Below are 12,395 nucleotides of genomic sequence, written 5' to 3' on the forward strand. Positions count from 1 at the left end.
GATCCTGGCCAGGAGATGATTTACTAGTCTGACTCCAGAAGTGCTCTGCACTCTGTTCTATCAACATACACATCACAAGATAGTCATTTCCCAAGTGAACTCCATGACTACCTCAGATCATACCTCAGACCACCATTTTTTTGCATACAAAAAAGCTTCTGATATCTCTGGCATCAGATATGGCCTCTGATTTTTGATTGCTTATGGAACCAGCACTTTGAAAGGGTTATGGGTCCTGAAATAATTTGTACCAGTTTAGCTAAAATGTTTGTGACCCTGGCAGGTCACAAGTGATTAGACCTTAATTTGTGCAGATAAGAATGTGGATTTCATCAAACTGACTGCAGTATTTTCTGCAGCGTTTTCCACAGCAATGAGTTCCTGCCCCTTTTTTAGCACCTTCCTTTTAGCATCTCAAAACACTTTAAAAACATCAAGTTGAAAAAAAAAAATATCAAGCTTTGCACAGAAGGTCTGAAGTTTTCTCCACTAAATTTGATTGAGCTCTGTAGCTCCTCTTAGTTATAAATGCAAACTGTTTGTACCCTCGGGAATTGCTGAGACATTGCTGGGACAGCAAACTGTGGTGGAAGGATGGGTATGTTTTAGTTATATTTTCTGGAACTACTGGGAAGTTTCACCCAGATAACTGCCAACAAGAAAGAATGAATGAGACCATTTAGAAGCTAGCCACTCCAAGAACCGCCCTTGCTTCCATTCCATGCCCCAACCTTCAATTTTGAAATGAATTTAGCTGCCTGTCTCACAAAGCTACAAAAGATACAGATTAAACGACGGAGCTAGGCTGATTTATACTATATGAAATTCCACAAACAGAGGGGCCTTTCTGATTTACACCCGCTTAGAATCTGGCTTTAATTCTTGGTAATTTAGGATTCCTACCTACTTTTAGATGGCAGAAAGCAATGATTTCCAGCTCAAGACAAACTACCCTCTAAAATCAGGTCAGAATTGAAGGGAAGGAGGCGGAGGAAGCAAAATGCTAATCAGGATATGATACAATTTTAAAATCTGATCTCTCACATGTTGCCAGAACTCATGATAAATACTGTGTAAGCAGTGGAAAGCTGAAAATTTACCTCAGCTTTCCAGCAGCACATACCAATTGTTTATAGCTCTGGCATTTTGCAAAATTATCAGGCTTTCAAGAACAGTGACTGGTTCTTCAGTCATCCAAAGCATTTGGGCACTGGTCCAGGACTTAATATAGCAAAACTGGGGCTAGTTGAGTCTAATTTGCAACTTACGCAGTTCTCCAAATGCCTTCCTCTAAACTAATGTAGTTTACTGTATTTAAAAGAGAGGGACCCTCTTCACTGTTAGAATAGGGCACCAGCAGCCAGGGCTCATGGGTATAATGCCAGTGCAAATAACAGTCTCCCTGCGTGGCCTCTGGCTAGTTGCTTATGTCCAGCCTGCAGCCCCTGTGGACTTCTGCTAGAGTTGCAGGCTCTCCGAATTTCTGAGAGTCCGATCCTCAGCCTCCCTCTGATTCACTTACCCCACCTGGAGAGTGGAAACAGTATTCATCTGGTCTACGGAGATGCCATGAGGCCTAAGGTGCCACAGGAGAAGAGTTAACAATCCTACTACCCACCCCCTTTTCCTGACACCAGTCTGAATGAGAGGCTGCATTCCTCCAGCAAAGCTACCACTGCAATGCCTACTGGCATGGTAAGGAGGATGCACCTATTACAAGCATATTGGGATCACTGCCTTCTACTCTAGCTCCGTGGTTATCAACCTTTTTAGACCCAAGGCACCCCTTGTTTGTCTCAAGGCAGACCTCCATAAACTTCTGTGAACTGACTGGAACCCCATTTAAAAAACTAATTTATTTATTACAGTGCTTACCTCCTTTCAGAGGGCAGTGGCCAGGAAGAGACAAGCCTGAGCCTGCACTAATCTCCTCACACCTCCTGGCACCCTTCCAAGATCTCAGAGCCCCAAGGTGCCCCCAGCACCCTGAGAATCAACTGAGAATCAATACTCTAGTGACTATTTCCAGAGCTCCACAGAATAGGCAGAAGGGTCTGAGACTCCTTTCCACTAGCTGGACTAGGCCTCCTAAATGAATCCCCTAGAGAGCTGGAAGGAGATGCCGGGCCACATTGCACAGATGCCACAGCACCTACGTTACTCACCCAGAGCAGTGATGGATACAGGCATGCTCGTGTGCCGTTCCCCCACCATCTGCCACTCCCCGTCCAGCATCCGCGTCCACTCAGTCACACGGCACTCATAGTGGCCTTCATCTGCCTTCACACTGTTGAAGATCTCCAGAGTGAAGGATCCAGGCCGCACCTGCTCCATCTGGATACCCCCAAAGCTGCTGCGCTCTGTGTAAGAGGGGCCTGGTTGCAGTGTGCCATCCCGGTCCAGTCGCACAATTTCACTGCGCCGGTTCTGTTTGTCCACGAGTTGCCAAGTGACTGAGAGGCGACTTTGGGCCCCAAATCCTGAGCGCACGTTGCAGCCAAAGCGCAGGCTCTCCCCCTCCAGGACATTGCTGGTGTTGCTGGTCACCTCCACAGAGATGCTGGTCTCTAGGGAGACAGGAGAGAAATGTGTATGCACACAGGCGATGACAAGATTTGCCACTTTTCAGTATACAAGGTGGACAGAGACTTTTTCCAAGGTCAGGTGCAGAAAACTGCACACACGTTGGATAGGTGCACATATAACTTATGTATGCAAAATGCAAAGTGGGTCCGTGGCTAGCGTGTTGCCACTGGGGTCTTGTGTGCACAAGTAAGACTGAAAATCTGTCCTGCCACTGTTCGTGAAAAGCCAAAACATTTTATGGTCACAGGTCCAGGATAATATCTCAGAAAACAAATGGTTCTGAAAGTAGGTGTGTTGCTACTGGTGATGTATAAAGCTGATAACAACTGGTTCTGCCAAAAAACTTCCAACCCAATAGACTTTCAGTCACATAATCCTGATTACCATTTTCCCATTTCCAACAGATCTCACAAGCCTCTGTTACTACTAATAATACTAGTGTTAACTACCAGTGATTTATATCAGCAGAAAACTAGGATTTTGAACTTTCCAGAGACAAAGTTTTAAAGGCTTAATTTTCAGAGGTGCTGAGCACTGGTAACCCCTCTGTTTTCCATGAGGATTGTGGAATCTCAGCAACTTTTGTTTTAAAGAAGTCACATTCTGCGGTTTCTAAAGCTAGAGGTTTATGAGATCTCAACATATGCTATGTGTCATAGTTCTTTGGTCGAGAAGTGCTGCCTTTTAAGGCAGCCATCCAGTGCAGGGCTTCTGGCTAATGTAATTTTTAATCCCAAATGAATGAGAGACTACACTAAACAACTGAAGAATTACATCTGTCCCTTTACTTCAGGGGAAAGGGGAGAAACGGCTTTGCAACAGACCGTATTTCACTGCGAAGTTAACAAACAGAAGGACAATATTACACAAAATCCTCTCTCAGATATTCCTTTGTTTGGTCAATACTTATTGTTAGGCTAACTTGAACCATACTTGTGTACCTTGTTATGGCTAGGTTACTTGGTTTAGAGAGAAACAGCGAGACAAAAAAGAACGAATGAATCAAAAGGTCCGCCTCATCTCACCCTGTTGTTTCTGCATGTACCATATCCCCTCTGAGAAACTTGAAAGGCATGCAAATAGGGGGCAGACAAGAACATTCTCACCAGCTCTGGCTGAGTGAAACACCCAAGGTTTGAGTTAGGTCCCTATGCTGATGCATGAATCTTGGCATGGGAAAATGCAATCACTGGTTCTTTGAAGCCTGGAGAACAACCTCTCTGATTAAGAAAGAGCTTCTGGGATAACTCTGCAAGAGCTGCCAGACAGCAGTGCCTGAGCAGCCACTGAAACATTTCAACATGCAGGCTGCTTCCAGGATGAGCCAGCAACCACTGTCAGGCTAGCAGCACTCCCTGTTAAAGTTTTGCAAGGAGGATTAGCAATTTAGAGCCCCTAGCTCCCTGCAACAGAAAGTGAAGAAAGTCAGGCAGGAATAATGCCAACTTCCCACTGGCCCTGCCTTAGCAAAAATCCCAAGCTCTATCCCTGGTATCAACCAGACACATTACCAAGGTTAGGACCATTTTTTCCAGCCCAGGAACTATGGCTCTTCCCCAACAAAAGTTTTCCCTGCTGGGCTTTTAACTCTCATAATTTTCCAAGCAGGGATTAGTGCTTCCTCCTGCTAAAATCCAGCTTTGGTTGAGCACAACTCAGCACCCCACAGATGCCCTTTCTCTACTTACTGAGGGGCAGGACCAGGATGGGTGTGTTCTTAGGTCTCTTGCTCTCCTTATCGATGAAGTCCCCAGTCACGGTTTTTTCCCGCTCAGTCACCCGGCAGTTGTATTTGCCACTGTCCTCCAGGCGGAGACGGTAGATCTTCAGAACAAAGACACTGTCACTCTCCTTGGCCACCTTGAGCTGCCCCAGGGCCTCACGCTGGGCAAAGTCATTGTTGAGCACAGGCACAGCATTGGGCCCAAGGCTGGCAATCAGAGAGCTGTTAAAGGCCCAGGAGATGGAGAAGTAGCGCTCGGGAACGTTCTGTGCTTCCAGGATGCACCTGAACTCCACTGGCTCACCCACTGTGTACGTCCGCTTCTCCGTCTCCAGTCGGACACTGAACTCTTTATCTGGGGAGACAAGGACCCGTACACACCCATGTCATCACAACACTGCTATGGTCAGAAGAGTGACTCTGAAAAATAATCCAACACCACTTACCCCTCATGTGAAACTGTACAGATGCCAGCTCGTCTTTATGACATTGTTGGAAGTGGGAATTACTCTTATTTTAATTCAGTAGGCACTGCTGCCTCCCATTCTTACTCAGAGTATCTGGCACTTTTGTGTCTCTCGCTCACATATGGTGAGATGGTGAGCAACAAGCCCATAGTCACTCTCCCTAGCTCAAAGTCAGTATAGGCATTTTAAACTGAGGATCCAGTAGGGTTATGGGACACTGACTTGGAGGAGTCTATTGTGCTCCATGCTTCAGCAGCTTTGTCTGCTCAGTTTCAAATCAGGGTCTGCTGATAAAACCAGATAGAAAGAGTCCATTGATGTTTTCAGATCCTAGACTACCACATAGAAAAAATCTGACTTGCAAATGGTTCACATGCAATATAAAAATCTTTGTCGAATTTGGCAAATTTATTCTTTCAGCGTCATTCAGTCTCACTGCCTTTTCTGAAGATACAGTTGTTAGGTGCAGGTCCTGAAATGTGTGCTTAAGATATCTGCTAAATCTCAGGCTTAGTTTTCTGGCAAATCAGCCATTTCAGGAGAAAGGGAAGAGCAGCCCTCAACCATACTCCTTCACAAACAAGAGTTCCCCATGGTTACTATTAACTTCTAATTTTTCTAGGCCTGTAGTACATGTATAGTAAATGACTCAGACCCTATTTAAGGGACTACCATCTCCATTACATTTGACTATAATCCCCAAGGTTGTATGAGAGCATTCTCTTGCAAGTACCATTTGTGAACCAAGGGCATTTAGCAAAAATATATGGGAGGTCATTCTTAATCGTTGTTTCTCAGCTTTGGAGCTTCCTCTTCTTTGAGGTCCATCAGAGCCTGAGCCTCGGCATCTTCCAGAGGCACTGAAAGGCCTACTTGTTTTATCAGGCTTGTAGTGGTGGGGTTAAGTTTGGGCTATTGTTTAGAGAACTGTTTTATCAGGAACTATTTGATTTCAGTATTTTATCTGATTGAATTACTATCTTGTGTTATTGTAAGCCACCCTGCGCCCTTTTCTGGGGAGGGCATAGGAATCATGTCAGCCTTTCCATCAGAAAAAAGTGTGTCACAGCCTTTACAGTGCAGAGCTCAATGTCAGCTTAAAGAATCTTTGGTTCCTGAAGCACACTTTGGTTCCTAGTTCACTACATGTAGACCCTGGCATTATGCAACAAACAGACTCTAGAAGACCATATGCAGGGTATGGTGCCTCACCATGGGGCACATACATACAGTTCAAGGCACTTTCTCTAGTTCAAGGCATAGAAGTACCAGAAAGAAATATAAAGGAGGCAACGCTACAAATGGTAGAAGGGACTGTTAATGCAAAGCCAAAGTCTGACTGGTGAGATAAATGCACTCCTGTGGGTGAGGGCAGTTCCTCAAGACAACCCATAGACGCATGCCACCTGCAACATGAAATGGTGGGCACACTAACAAGGTACCATGAACTAAGCAAAGGCAGGGATTTACAGCCTGTCAACTAACCATACACTGCCTGTGTGTGCACCTTTTCCCTACAGTAAATGAGAGCTAATCTACATGGTCAGTAGAGGGCCAGGAGGTGGCAAACTACCTCAGATTAGCTCTCATTTAGTACAGCAGATGACCATGAGTATGGGCAGTTACAGCAGAACAGTTGGTGTGCTGTAAATACTTTATTTCATGGTAACTTGTCCATGTGCCCATGCCCACAGCGTTAAAGGAGATCCATTATATTACATCTAACCTGTCCTTCCCATGAGCAAAGAAGATCATTTTGGAGGCCACTTATAGCCTGCAAACATATGTCACCTTTGTGCTGCTATACAAATCTTTACGGCAGAACAAAGCAAAAGCAAACAGACATCCCTGCCGTTTGTCACGCCGGGACTATGGGTGACATTCATTTTGCCCAATGAAGAGGTTCAGCTGTGCTAAGACACATCCCAGCACACTTGATGCACTTCATTTGGAGATGCCTGTCTATAGCGTGGCTGCCTGCGGTTCCACCAAGCTAGAAACCTCTGAGGCTGTCCTAACCAATGAGCACTAAAAGAGAGCAGCCAAGTCCCAGGATCCTTCATGGCTTCCTCCAGTCTAGTACTAAAGAGTGACATTGGTAGCAAGACTTCCATGACTGTCCTCAGGAGACTATTGTATACACAGGCAGACAGACTGGTCACTTGCTGGCATCTCTTGCAAGTGTTTCCCCATCTAATACCTTCAGCCCCTCCCAGCCACCTGTCCAAAAAGCAAAAAACCTCAGAGATACTGACCGGTGGCCTGGACATGGATGATGGTGCCCTCCGATCGCTTGCGGGTCATGGCGTACCAGGACTCGTCAGGATCCTGGATCCATTCGGCTGCCTCACAGTAGAACTCGCCTTGGTCTGATGGCTGGAGGTTGTAGACCGTGAGCTTGGATGTCGTCTCTCCTACTTTGTCTAGACGGATGTCACCGGTAGCCTGCCTTTGCGAGTAGGTGCTGCCTGCCCGCAGGACGAAGTCGCGACTAAGGGAGATCACTTCCACAGGAGGCTCGCCTGCTTTCTGTCGGTACCAGGAGATGGAGAGGTGGCTGTGCTGGGCCGTGCTCTTGAACACCTCGCATTTCAGCTCCAGCGAGTCACGCTCCACTTTGTTTAATGTCTGTGGAAGCGAGGTCACCCGGAGGGAATCTGGAATAACTGCAATAAAAAGAATGGGGGGAGGGAAATGAACCTCAAGTGTTAATGACATGAAACCTCTGCGCCAAGGGAGGAAGTAAGAGCTGGATTCTTTAGAGCAGCACTGGGGAGAGGGTTTATATTTACAGTTATAATGAATCATAAACATCAGGAGCTGGAAAGCCCTATTAGGCCACATCTAGTCCACAGAACGGCTCCTCTCCCTAGAGCCCTGGGCCAACACAGATTGTTCCTGACAGTATATTTTCTAGTGCTTTGTTAGAGTACCGCTGCATACCCCAAGCTATGACACAGGGCCTTTCATCACATCTCTAATGTAATCAGTGCACAGATTAATAGATCCCATTTACAGTCAAGGTGTTCATCTCATGCAGCCTAAACATTCCTCCTCTTCATTTCACTTTACTCCTAGCCAGGTACCCTTGGTCTACCCATAACAATTCCTCCTTTCTCCTTGATGTCGACATCCTTCAAAGCCTGGCAAGTCCCTAGTAGGGCCTTTTGCCCCGTAGTCGCTGGCCAAACTAGACAGGTGGAACACCTTTAATCTTTTCTCATAAAAAAAGTCAGAAAACCAAATTTCTCTCTCCCTTGTCTAAATCCTTTCACATTTTAATGACCCCCTTAAGCAAAACAAAGGAATTTAGCAGAGAAAGGCTCTTTTGGGGGTAGTAGTACAACTGCAGATTTGCCAAATGTTCGCTTCTGAGATGCATGAAATCAGGCAACTGGTACTAAAACTACTGGGTAAAGGCTGAGCCTGTTACCAGTAGTGAGGTATAGATAACGCCCATGTGCCCCACAGAAAAAGAAGAGTTCTTCCTCTCTTCTCCATTTCCAAAAAATCAGCCAGCCACAAGGAGCAGGCTTGATGGTCTCTTGGACCATCAAGTCCTGTCCCCTGCATTAGAGGGCAACTGTTTACCCAAGACATCCCCAAAATCACCACTTCCAACCCCTTACACAGCTACAAGGCACAGCACTTGAACAACAATACTGTCTTACAATGCACCATTACTAAAAGCAGGGGAGATGAGGGCCCTGCCACTGCAATTACAGGGGAGTAACTGCTCAATATATGTTCAGAAGAACTTAGAAAAAGGACCATGACCTAGAGAAGAAGGCAATCCTCCCTCCTCCAAAGTCCATACTAATCTGACTTATGGGTAAAGTTCCTTCCTGCCCCCAAATTTGGTAATTGTGATACCCAATTGGTGAGACTCTCTACCCAGGAAATTCTCTGTTTAAAGTACTGATAAGAACATCAGTGTGCCCCAAACAACAAAATCTCCATGGCAAATGTACCAGTGCTTCAGAGGAAAAACCAAAACAAAACAAACTGTCAGCAGCAATTATGAGGGGGAAAAATCCTTCTTGGCTCCTATAGGCCACCAGCAAAAGCACAGAAACAAGGAACTGGCAGACACTTACTACGCTGCAAGACAAGATACCTCTATACCCCAACATGTGCATCTGATTCCATGTTGCACACACCAATTGTTGAGCCCCGCCATACCAGCCCTTCCATAACCTTATCCAGTTCAATTTTAAAAGTGATTCAGGTTTTGTCCCGCTACTTGGCTTAGAAGATCATTCCAAAACTTCACTCTTCCGAAAATTAAGAATCATCATATATTTTACAATGTAAATATGCCCATAGCTGTTTGAGCCTGTGCTAACGTTCATTTTTCACTTACGTACTTGTAAAGGATGGTCATATCCCTTTTCTACATCTGTTTTGTAAGGCTAACTAAAACAAACTTCTTGAGGGGGTTTTTTGCACAAGAAAAAGTGTCCATTCCCTTAAACATCTTAGTGGCTCTTTGAAATTATTCGTCTTTCTTGAACAGCGGTGACCAGAATTGCACAGAGTATTCTGAATGAAGTCTTACCCAGGCTTTGTATTAGTGACCTCCTTGTTTCTACTGACAATACCCTGCCTAATACACCCTTGGCTGCTCATAGCCATCCTATGCTAAAACTGACCTAGTTCATCCAGGTCTCACTTTTCCTCCATTGTCTCCAGTCTATGCAACCCCATTTTACAACTAAAGTCCTTGCTGCTGGTCCCCAAGAGCATGACTTTGTGCTTCATACCGTCAAAATCAATACCATTTCTAATGTTCCATTCCACAAGATTTTCTTTCTGTATTATTGCAATCTGATCCTCTTTCATGTTAGCAATACTCAAGCTCCAGCCTTATGTTATCTGCAGATTTCATGGGGATACTTCTAGCTCCAGAACCAAGTTGGCTGACAAAAACATTAAACAAAGTAGGTTCTATGATCAACCCCTTAGGAACACCACTGGCTACTCCTCTCCGGTAAGATAGCTCACCTTTCAACATAACCCTTTTAAACCAACCCCTTATGCATCTTACGATCCTGTCATTTCTAGTTTGGTCAATAATTTACCCAGCAGGCACAACACCAAAAGCTTTCTTAAAGCTAGATAAATCAAGTTCACTGCATTCCTCTTATCCAAGAAGTGTGTTATCTTGTCACAGTGATATTAAATTAGCCTGACACAATCTTCCCTGAATGAACTCATGTTGCGCTTTGTCCTGTTTTCTTCTGTTTACCTCCATACCTTTGATTATTCTTTCCTGCATCATCTGTTCTAACACCTTACACACTACTGAATTCAAGCTAACAAGCCTGTAATTGCCTGGGTCACTCTTTCACCCTTTTTTAAAAGCAGGTACTACATTGCCGTTTTCCAGTTACAGGCTACTATCCTTGAGTTGATTGATTCAGTCAAGATCCGTGCAAGAGGAGTTGCTATTTTGTATTATATTCCTTCAATATTTTAGGCTGAAGATTATCTGGGACCCCCAAGTTTTGTGACAGAAGCAATCAAAGTTTTGCTTCCATTTCAGGTTTCCATAATCCAGTCCTTATTCCACTGTGGTACTGCTCCCCCACAACAATGTCCTCAACACTTTCGGTTATTGGGCCATACTTAGGTTGTCCACCCCATCTTTAGCCTATTGTGCCTCCAACTGGCTTACTTTTCATTTGTATGATCAAAGAAGCTTTTGCTATTTGATTTCAATATTCTTTGTGAGCTGAGCAGAACTAAGCCTTTGGCCAGTCTCGCATTATTTTTGTATTTCTTGAGTACTGATAGGTTTTATTTCTTCATTGCCTGTACATCTTCTGCTTATTTTTAAAGACCTGTTTGAGGTGCTTGTTGGAACATGCATTACCCAAGTCAGGAACTAGAAAAGATAGTTAAGAAATCAGGCCCACATTTCTGTGCCACAGATAGAAAGTCCCACTGCCAGAATCCCAGAATCTGACTACATATGCGCATGTTTCCTGCACCCTCTTTGCCCCGTGTCCCTTCGTGGAGAAGTCTGGGTGACAGTGAATGAAGACAAGAATGGGCTTTGAAGGGGTCATGGGCAGATCCAGGATTTTGAAAAGGAGCGGGGGGACAGAATGTGTGGCACATCATCATAAGACAAACATTTCTCTAGTTAAAACTAGAAACTAGAAGGATTACCAATAGCTAGGGGGCTAGCACCATATTATTCAGCTTCAGGCCAGAGCAAAAACAAATATAACTATTGGAATGTGTACGAATTTGCTAGATTATATATAAAGTTTAAAAAAAAACACAACTAGGCAAAAACCAGTCAAAATAGTCAAAAGAGATTGTATCATTAGCTTGGTAATCATTATAGGAAAATGTACATCTCACTCAGATTCACAGAATAAAATCTAGTCTTCTAGAGTGTCATTAATGCCTGTGCAGTGGAGAGAGAGTAGCAGGAATCAGATGATAAATGAGCCATCAAATCAGCTGACTCCATCAGTGCTGCCTGAATAGAAATGCTGCGACCGCTCCTAGGCAGTTGGTTTTAAAGTTTGGATAAAGCAGGAATCAAAGGAGAGGGGTGCATCTGCACTAGTGCATTCCCCCTGGATCTACCCCTGGCAGGGGCAATGCCAGGACAAATAGAGGGGGAGGAACTGTAGCAGCTGCTTATTTTTTTTATAGAGAGAGTATATTCCAGGTTGATGGAGTCCTTTAAAAATGTCTTTCTGATTGGAAAAAAAAAACAACCCAAAAACAAAAAAACCCCAACATCCTGAACATAAACATATGCAAATTCACATAGCATCATCTTCCTGAATCAAGGCATGCCAGCATTATATCCATGAGTTAACAGACAGACAGCATCCATGACTATGGCTGGCCATAGCTTTTTCTAAGAACCAGTACAGCATCATTAATACACCTGATCATTTTTGCCATCATTACAGAGAACCCTTTGATAACTAGAGAAGCTGCCAGGAATCCTATTTAACTTAGCCACTGCTCCAGCATTGAGTTGCAGCAAAGGCAGACTCTGGAGATATTCATGGCCAAGGACTCGGATAAAAGATGGAGAGAATAAAGCAGCAAGGCAGGAGGTCAAGGAAAGAAAACCTCTCCTATCTAGCAAGAAGGATGCCACTGATGTCACATCTATTGAGTATCTAGTAATCAGGGCCTGCTCAGAAACTGGAGCCCTCTCCAAGCAGGGAGAGCCACTGGGGAGGAATCTTTACTCATCAGGTCACTGCCCCTGGACCTCACTGGTAATGCCTTCTTCTCTCCCCTTGTCCTCCTTGCACTATTTTCTCGCTCACTAGCCTGGCAGGTTTCTCAAACTACAACCTGCCCCTGTAGGAGCCCTCCTCATTATCCTAGGAAAAACCATCACACGTTTGTTTTTCCCTTCCTCTTCCTTTTCCAGAAATGACAGTGGCTGACTGCACCTAAAACTTTCTTACTCACGACTCTTGCATGATGAGATTTAAATTTCTCATTTAAAACCTATCTGAATACTTTCCAGAGCTGCTCAGCTCTTGCTCTCTGCCCTGAAGCCAAGGAGCTCTTATAACTCTTTTCATATTATTAAATTAAATCTGATCTTCATCTTGCTCAAGTCTTTTTCCTGC

At 44.5% G+C, this 12,395-nt stretch overlaps 1 protein-coding gene across 1 annotated transcript in view; it reads right to left on the reverse strand.

Annotated features, from left to right (window-relative positions):
• The window catches only part of IGSF3 (immunoglobulin superfamily member 3), a 147,660-nt gene that overhangs the window by 37,500 nt on the left and 97,765 nt on the right, over window positions 1-12,395 (reverse strand). The window contains 3 exon segments of the mRNA XM_006018883.2: window positions 2,166-2,567; window positions 4,275-4,664; window positions 7,032-7,442. Of these exon segments, the coding sequence (XP_006018945.1) occupies window positions 2,166-2,567; window positions 4,275-4,664; window positions 7,032-7,442 (1,203 nt within the window).

Source organism: Alligator sinensis, unplaced genomic scaffold (assembly GCF_000455745.1).
Source record: "Alligator sinensis unplaced genomic scaffold, ASM45574v1 scaffold19_1, whole genome shotgun sequence".
Classification (NCBI taxonomy): Eukaryota; Metazoa; Chordata; order Crocodylia; family Alligatoridae; genus Alligator; species Alligator sinensis.